Source organism: Nannobrachium achirus (genome assembly GCF_963921795.1).
Source record: "Nannobrachium achirus genome assembly, chromosome: 11".
NCBI classification, from domain to species: Eukaryota; Metazoa; Chordata; class Actinopteri; order Myctophiformes; family Myctophidae; genus Nannobrachium; species Nannobrachium achirus.
In genome coordinates this window covers 702,874-712,500 of record NC_137820.1, presented here as the reverse complement: position 1 = coordinate 712,500, position 9,627 = coordinate 702,874, and the positions used below count along the sequence as shown (strand labels likewise).

The following is a 9,627-nucleotide window of genomic DNA, read 5'->3' as shown; positions in this document are numbered from 1 at the left end:
CAAGGATGTCCTGTTTATTTTCACAAGCATGATTTCGTTCAGTCAGGAGTCAAGACCACTTTTTACCAAACCTGGGCCACAGCGTTTGTCACGGGCGGTAGAAAAGGCCGCTTATTGAACATGGAGGTGATGAAAAACTTAGATCAGACAGGAGAGGAATGTACTAGGGCAAAACTTCTGTTGTGCGCATAGAGTATATGGTCGTGCGAGGGGGGGAGAGTGCAGGGTTCTCAATACAATCCAACAATCTTTGTTAGGCAGCAGCTTGTGATTGGCTGCAGGGAGACCGCGCTGCATTTTGGGAAATGTAGTGTTTTTCCCATATTGTTGGTTTTTGATCACCGTGGTAGATCCTTCATTGCGGTAGCAAAGTACAGTAACTACAGTACAGTATAGATATTGTAAAACGCGGCAAACGCGTCGTGGGCCTCCAGTGACATCAAAGAGATTGGCGTGTAGACACCTCGTGGCCATCCTATGTGTTAATATATTAGCTGTAATAAATGATAGATATTAAGTGCAAATATGGTAAATGGTAAATGGTAAATGGTGCATTTATATAGCGCTTTTAATCCAAAGCGCTTTACATAGATTGTGCATTACATTCACCCATTCACACACACATTCATACACCGGTGGCGGAGGAAGCCATGCAAGGCACCAACCTACTCACCGGAGGCAATTAGGGGTTCAGAGTCTTGCCCAAGGACCCTTCGACATTAACTCAGGGGGAGCCTGGATTCGAACTGGGAACCCTTCGGGATTTATACCCTTCGTGCTCTAATACCAGTTTCTCTACCCCTGAGCTATGCCGCCCCCGGTCATAATATATGAATATATTATCTGTAATAAATGATAGATATTAATATCTTAGCTATAATAAGTGATTATTGTGTTAACAGTGAACTCTGTAGCAGAGCCCATGACGTCGCCCCGCCCCCCCGGCAGGGACGACGCCCCCCAGGGTGGGGGCTACCTGTCCCCCAGGGGTGGGGGTCTCCCCCCCGCCGCCGACAAGTCCCCCGTCAACGGCACGGAGGCCAAGGTGTCGTACAGCCGATACGTCCCCAAGCCTTACACCAGCACCGCACGGCCCTTCGAGCGCAAGTTCCACAGCCCCAAGTTCAACCACAACCTGTTGCCTAGCGACGCCACACTGCCTCCCCAGCCCCAGGAGCATCCCGCCCTGTCCCCCCAGCCCCAGGAGCATGACAGCGGCCTGGACACCTTCACTCGAACCCTGGACAACAGAGCCAAGTACCTGACGCACAACAACATCAACACCATGACCAAGGCCATCCCCGTCAGGTCAGTATGACCCACATCACTGTCAGGTCAATATGACCCACAACAACATCAACACCATCACCAAGGCCATCCCCGTCAGGTCAGTATGACCCACATCACTGTCAGGTCAATATGACCCACAACAACATCAACACCATCACCAAGGCCATCCCTGTCAGGTCAGTATGACCCACATCACTGTCAGGTCAATATGACCCAATACAACATCAACACCATCACTGTCCGGTCAATATGACCCACAACAACATCAATACCATCACTGTCAGGTCAGTATGACCCACATCAGTGTCCGGTCAATATGACCCACAACACTGTCAGGTCAATATGAACCACAACAACATCAATACCATCACTGTCAGGTCAGTATGACCCTGGCAAAGTATTGTGCTATAATTGGCAGCCGCCACATATGGCGGCGACGCTGTTACTTATTTGGATTACTGAGTGACATGCCTATTGTATCATGAAAACATATGCCATGATTTTGTGAATGTATTCTTGCTTCACCAATAATATGTGTGTCCTTGTATTGCATCTCTTATGTGGACATAAATAATGTTCAGCCCCAGTGTGTTGGAGGATGACGAGGAGGATGAAGGGCACACGGTGGTGGCCACGGCGCGGGGGGTCTTCAACAGCAACGGGGGGGTCCTCAGCTCCATAGAGACGGGGGTCTCCATCATCATCCCCCAGGGGGCGATACATGACAGCCTGGAGCAGGAGGTCTACTTCAAGGTGTGCAGAGACAACAGCATCCTGCCTCCACTGGACAAGGAGAAAGGTTGGTTACACTGTTACCATTCTGATGGTTACAATGTTGTTCATTACAATGACTCTGTCTGTGCTAGTGTGTTTCTGTTGTTTCCAATGGGACTACAGTTCATTACAATGACTCTGTCTGTGCTAGTGTGTTTGTTATGTTTCCAGTGGAACTACAGTTCATTAGAATGACTGTCTGTGCTAGTGTGTTTCTGTTTCCAATGGGACTACAGTTCATTACAATGACTCTGTCTGTGCTAGTGTGCTTCTGTTATGTTTCCAATGGGACTACAGTTGATTACAATGACTCTGTCTGTGCTAGTGTGCTTCTGTTGTTTCCAATGGGACTACAGTTCATTAGAATGACTCTGTCTGTGCTAGTGTGTTTGTTATGTTTCCAGTGGAACTACAGTTCATTAGAATGACTGTCTGTGCTAGTGTGTTTCTGTTTCCAATGGGACTACAGTTCATTAGAGTGACTCTGTCTGTGCTAGTGTGTTTCTGTTGTTTCCAATGGGACTACAGTTCATTATAATGACTCTGTCTGTGCTAGTGTGTTTCTGTTATGTTTCCAGTGGAACTACAGTTCATTAGAATGACTCTGTATGTGCTAGTGTGTTTCTGTTATGTTTCCAATGGGACTACAGTTCATTAGAGTGACTCTGTCTGTGCTAGTGTGTTTCTGTTGTTTCCAGTGGAACTACAGTTCATTAGAATGACTCTGTCTGTGCTAGTGTGTTTCTGTTAAGTTTCCAATGGGACTACAGTTCATTAGAATGACTCTGTATGTGCTAGTGTGTTCTGTTATGTTTCCAATGGGACTACAGTTCATTAGAATGACTCTGTATGTGCTAGTGTGTTTCTGTTAAGTTTCCAATGGGACTACAGTTCATTAGAATGACTGTATGTGCTAGTGTGTTTCTGTTATGTTTCCAATGGGACTACAGTTCATTAGAATGACTCTGTCTGTGCTAGTGTGTTTCTGTTATGTTTCCAATGGGACTACAGTTCATTATAATGACTCTGTCTGTGCTAGTGTGTTTCTGTTATGTTTCCAATGGGACTACAGTTCATTAGAATGACTCTGTCTGTGCTAGTGTGTTTCTGCTATGTTTCCAATGGGACTACAGTTCATTAGAATGACTCTGTCTGTGCTAGTGTGTTTCTGTTATGTTTCCAATGGGACTACAGTTCATTAGAATGACTCTGTCTGTGCTAGTGTGTTTCTGTTGTTTCCAGTGGAACTACAGTTCATTAGAATGACTCTGTCTGTGCTAGTGTGTTTCTGTTATGTTTCCAATGGGACTACAGTTCATTAGAATGACTATGTCTGTGCTAGTGTGTTTCCGTTATGTTTCCAATGGGACTACAGTTCATTAGAATGACTCTGTCTGTGCTAGTGTGTTTCCGCTATGTTTCCAATGGGACTACAGTTCATTAGAATGACTGTCTGTGCTAGTGTGTTCTGTTATGTTTCCAATGGGACTACAGTTCATTAGAATGACTCTGTCTGTGCTTGTGTGTTTTTGTTGTTTCCAATGGGACTAAAGTTCATTAGAATGACTCTGTCTGTGCTAGTGTGTTTCTGTTATGTTTCGGACATGTATAGAGGAGGGATAGTGAGATGGTTTGGACATGTACAGAGGAGGATAGTGAGATGGTTGGACATGTACAGAGGAGGGACAGTGAGATGGTTTGGACATGTACAGAGGAGGGACAGTGAGATGGTTTGGACATGTACAGAGGAGGATAGTGAGATGGTTGGACATGCAGAGGAGGTACAGTGAGATGGTTTGGACATGTACAGAGGAGGATAGTGAGATGGTTTGGACATGTACAGAGGAGGATAGTAAGATGGTTTGGACATGTACAGAGGAGGATAGTGAGATGGTTTGGACATGTACAGAGGAGGACAGTGAGATGGTTTGGACATGTACAGAGGAGGGACAGTGAGATGGTTTGGACATGTACAGAGGAGGGACAGTGAGATGGTTGGACATGTACAGAGGAGGATAGTGAGATGGTTTGGACATGTACAGAGGAGGATAGTGAGATGGTTTGGACATGTACAGAGGAGGGACAGTGAGATGGTTTGGACATGTACAGAGGAGGATAGTGAGATGGTTTGGACATGTACAGAGGAGGATAGTGAGATGGTTGGACATGTACAGAGGAGGTACAGTGAGATGGTTTGGACATGTACAGAGGAGGATAGTGAGATGGTTTGGACATGTACAGAGGAGGATAGTGAGATGGTTTGGACATGTACAGAGGAGGACAGTGAGATGGTTTGGACATGTACAGAGGAGGGACAGTGAGATGGTTGGACATGTACAGAGGAGGATAGTGAGATGGTTTGGACATGTACAGAGGAGGGACAGTGAGATGGTTTGGACATGTACAGAGGAGGATAGTGAGATGGTTTGGACATGTACAGAGGAGGACAGTGAGATGGGTTGGACATGTACAGAGGAGGGACAGTGAGATGGTTGGACATGTACAGAGGAGGGACAGTGAGATGGTTTGGACATGTACAGAGGAGGACAGTGAGATGGTTTGGACATGTACAGAGGAGGATAGTGAGATGGTTTGGACATGTACAGAGGAGGGATAGTGAGATGGTTTGGACATGTACAGAGGAGGGACAGTGAGATGGCTCTGATCCACAAGCCTATGGGCAAATTGAACCATATCACTGCTCCCTATCACAAGTGATTCATTGATATAATAATAGAAAAAGTGATTTTGTGTTTCATGACTCTTTAAGGAGGGCGTGATGTCAGTCTGATGAAACCATCCTGAGTCCTCTGGTGATGTCCTCTCTCTCTCTCTCTCTCTCTCTCTCTCTCTCTCTCTCTCTCTATCTCTCTCTCTCTCTCTCTCTCTCTCTCTCTCTCTCTCTCTGGTAATGTCATGGTAATGTCTCTCTCTCTCTCTCTCTAGGTGAAACCCTCCTGTCTCCTCTGGTGATGTGTGGTCCACATGGCCTGAAGTTCCTGAAGCCGGTGGAGCTGCGTCTTCCTCACTGCGCCTCCATGACCCCCGATGGTTGGTCTTTTGCTCTAAAATCCTCCGACTCCACGTCGGGTACGCTGTCCTCTCTGTCCTCACTGTCCTCTCTGTCCTCTCTGTCCTCACTGTCCCCGCTGTCCCTCCTGCCCCCCCCCCCCCCCCCCCCCCCCCCCTCACCCCAGGGGTCATCACCATGCTGGCTCGTGGTGGACATGTTGTTCCTAAAGGTGTCACACACAGTGCCGTGGTAAATCAGTGTCAACCATAGTGTGAAGAAAGCCTGGAGATTTGACCTTCAGTTATTGGCTCTTCTGATCCAAATGAGAACATTATAAAGTTATGTAAAAATGTATCGTGTTGATGACCCCCGTCTCCTGTTTTCACTTTCACACCTGTTGATATTTTCACGACCAATTCACACCGGCAGCGTCGTGTTTCTGCTGCTGCAAGACTGCAGCAATAAGATAGGCCTATTAAAGTCCCATTTGAAAAAAGCCTTAAAACCCCTGTTTTTCTGGAAAGCTAGAAACAAAATTCCAAAACTATTTGATAGCTTACACTTTTGGCTTTCATTGAATTCAGAAAAACTTCAAATATCTTTTTCAAAAAGGAAATTGCTACGTACTAAAAGAAAATGTGTTCCCGGCCTTAATGGGTTAAATGCAAAAACAGACAAAAAAACAGACAAATGACAGACATTTGAATAAATGATTATGATAATGATTATTATTATTATTAATGGCATCTTAGGTCAGACGACGGCCATGTTGTTGTTGGTCAGCGTTGATTCAATGCTCTCAGGATTACGCTCTGTTCCTGTGGACACCTTGCCAGTGTTCATTTTGACTGCAGATTTTGATTTAGTTTTAGTCATAGTCTTTTGAATAAAATGTCATATAGTTTTAGTCATAGTCTTTTGAATAAAATGTCATTTAGTTTTAGTCATATTTTAGTCATTTAGGCACTTGGTTGTGTGCTGGAAATATCTGATCTACAAGCTCACTAAGGTGTGAGCTTGTAGATCCGCTATTTTCAGAGCGCAACACCCAAGCCCAATAACACATTAACTGACTAGTCTTAGTTCTACTGGATCTCTTCTCCGCTAGTCTTAGTTCTACTGGATCTCTTCTCCACTAGTCTTAGTTCTACTGGATCTCTTCTCCACTAGTCTTAGTTCTACTGGATCTCTTCTCCTCTAGTCTTAGTTCTACTGGATCTCTTCTCCACTAGTCTCAGTTCTACTGGATCTCTTCTCCTCTAGTCTTAGTTCTACTGGATCTCTTCTCCTCTAGTCTTAGTTCTACTGGATCTCTTCTCCACTAGTCTTAGTTCTACTGGATCTCTTCTCCACTAGTCTTAGTTCTACTGGATCTCTTCTCCTCTAGTCTTAGTTCTACTGGATCTCTTCTCCACTAGTCTTAGTTCTACTGGATCTCTTCTCCACTAGTCTTAGTTCTACTGGATCTCTTCTCCTCTAGTCTTAGTTCTACTGGATCTCTTCTCTACTAGACTTAGTTCTACTGGATCTCTTCTCCTCTAGTCTTAGTTCTACTGGATCTCTTCTCTACTAGACTTAGTTCTACTGGATCTCTTCTCCGCTAGTCTTAGTTCTACTGGATCTCTTCTCCTCTAGTCTTAGTTCTACTGGATCTCTTCTCCGCTAGTCTTAGTTCTACTGGATCTCTTCTCCACTAGTCTTAGTTCTACTGGATCTCTTCTCCACTAGTCTTAGTTCTACTGGATCTCTTCTCCACTAGTCTTAGTTCTACTGGATCTCTTCTCCTCTAGTCTTAGTTCTACTGGATTTCTTCTCCGCTAGACTTAGTTCTACTGGATCTCTTCTTCACTAGTCTTAGTTCTACTGGATCTCTTCTCCACTAGTCTTAGTTCTACTGGATCTCTTCTCCGCCAGTCTTAGTTCTACTGGATCTCTTCTCCGCTAGTCTTAGTTCTACTGGATCTCTTCTCCACTAGTCTTAGTTCTACTGGATCTCTTCTCTGCCAGTCTTAGTTCTACTGGATCTCTTCTCCACTAGTCTTAGTTCTACTGGATCTCTTCTCCTCTAGACTAAGTTGTCCCTCCCTGACATTGTGTGTTTAATTTGTTGACAACATAGACAATATATTTAGTTTTAGATTTTTAGAAATAAATAAATAGAATAAATAAACACTGCTGGTGTGAATTTGCCGTAAACTCCATGTTATGTGTGTGTGTGTGTGTGTGTGTGTGTGTGTGTGTGTGTGTGTGTGTGTGTGTGTGTGTGTGTGTGTACACCGTCCTTATATTCTTATGTTTCATCTGTGATAATAATACATAATATTAGATTAGTAGATCAGCTATTGTTATGACCTCACTATGACGTTGAAAACTACCTATGAAGGTGGATTGTGCTTTTTAATGGGAATGGAGTGGTTTCATTTTCTATAACCATTAACCAATGGAGTGGTTTCATTCTCCATAACCATTAACCAATGGAGTGGTTTCATTCTCCATAACCATTAACCAATGGAGTGGTTTCATTCTCCATAACCATTAACCAATGGAGTGGTTTCATTTTCTATAACCATTAACCAATGGAGTGGTTTCATTTTCTGTAACTATTAACCAATGGAGTGGTTTCATTCTCCATAACCAATAGGAAGGCAAAACAGGGAAACGAATCCTGTGGAAACTATGCCTTTGTAGGAAATGTTCAGGAAAAGAGCAGTAAAAACTGAAGAGTTGAAATCCTGCAAGCCAAATGACGACTCCAACGTTCAGAACTGGGCCAGTTCACAGCCCTTATGGGGACCATATGGGGGCCAGATCACAGCCCATATGGGGACCAGATGGGGGCCAGATCACAGCCCATATGGGGACCAGATGGGGACCATATGGGGGCCAGATCACAGCCCATATGGGGATGATCTTGAGGTCATTACCAGGACGTCATATGGACTATAGGATTATTGTTATTGTTTGTAATGTTAGTTGAAATATGAGCATGTAAGGTTATATTCTGGGACATACAGTATCTTTATCTGGCCTCGGTCGGACCCTCTCTGATTAATCCAGGACGTCCGTTTCCGTTGGCAGAATTTATGTTGGTTGAAATCAGGTGATATTCTCGGCCAGATCTGACTAGTCATGGTTTGACTTGATCTGGACCCAATGGAGACGTCACTGATTGGTCCAGGTCCTGACTGTGGAGACATCACTGATTGGTCCAGGTCCTGACTGTGGAGACATCACTGATTGGTCCAGGTCCTGACCGTGGAGACATCACTGATTGGTCCAGGTCCTGACCTTGCTTGCTGGGAATGGCACATCTCTAGGATGATGTTTATTGATAGGAGGATGTTAGTGAATGATAGGATGAACCTGTTAGTTAGCTTAGTTAGTTTAGTTAGTTTAACAATTCATTGCAACGAATGGAATACAGTTAGACTTGGTGTTAAAGGGCTCCGCGTTCGGAAATGTTGCCTGAGTTTTGTACATGCTTGCTTGCTAAGCAAAATCAGGGAACTTTAAGCAAAACTTAAGTAAACATAGCAATGCATACCTGTATGATAAAACATAAGTAAACATAGCAGTGCGTACCTGTATGATAGATCATATATCATACAGGTATGTTCATACCTGTATGATAGATCATATATCATATTGGATGATTGGATGATGACAGTGTGACGTCATGACCAGCAGATCAGTGAATGAGGAATAGGAAAGGAGCTTCCTGACAGCTGATCACAGCAGGGCGGGGCCAGACTCCTGTGTCCTGCATAAACTAACGCTGAGCTTTATTTAGTTATTCAGTTAGTTAGTTTGTCAATGTGTTTTAGTGGATGGATCTAACAGTGTGTTGTGGTTGTGACTGCAGGGTGAGGGTCAGTGAAGGTTTTTAACAGTGTGGTTCTGGTTCTGGTTGTGACTGCAGGGTTAGTGAATGATGGATGTAACAGTGTGTTAGGGTTGGGTTAGGGAATGATGGATCTAACAGTGTGTTTTGTTAGTGAATGTTTTTAAGTGTGTTGTGGTTGTGACTGCAGGGTGAGGTTTTAGTGAAGGTTTTTAAGTGTGTTGTGGTTGTGACTGCAGGGTGAGGTTTTAGTGAAGGTTTTTAACAGTGTGGTTCTGGTTCTGCAGGCGACCCCAAGACCTGGCAGAACAAGTCTCTTCCTGGAGACCCAAACTACCTGGTGGGAGCCAACTGTGTGTCCGTGCTGATCGACCACTTCTGATCCTAACAGTACACTGCTGAAGACCACAGAGTCAATACTGAAGACCACAGCCTCCATAAAGTCCACTTCTAAAGACGACAACGTTAATAAAGTCCACTACTGAAAACGACTGCTGAAGACGACAACGTGAATAAAGTCCACTGCTGAAGAGGACAGTGTGAAGACAGCTGGTCTGTTACTGAATGTTCCTGTCTGTTTCCTCTGGTGTTTACTGGAACCAGACCGGACCGGACTACACTGGACCGGACTACACTGGAGCGGACCGCACTGGACCGGACTGCATGAAAAGACAGGACCGAACCTGCTCACATTGAAGCACTGGACCGG

At 44.5% G+C, this 9,627-nt stretch overlaps 1 protein-coding gene across 1 annotated transcript in view; it reads left to right on the top strand.

Moving 5' to 3' along the window:
• The window catches only part of tjp1b (tight junction protein 1b), a gene marked incomplete at both ends in the record, with an annotated part of 186,756 nt that extends 177,456 nt beyond the window's left edge, over positions 1–9,300 (top strand). Inside the window, 4 exons of the mRNA XM_080736219.1 lie at positions 903–1,308; positions 1,872–2,089; positions 5,011–5,154; positions 9,206–9,300. Of these exons, the coding sequence (XP_080592345.1) occupies positions 903–1,308; positions 1,872–2,089; positions 5,011–5,154; positions 9,206–9,300 (863 nt within the window). The remainder of the gene's footprint in view (positions 1–902; positions 1,309–1,871; positions 2,090–5,010; positions 5,155–9,205) is intronic.
• Between the last annotated feature and the right edge of the window lie 327 nt (positions 9,301–9,627).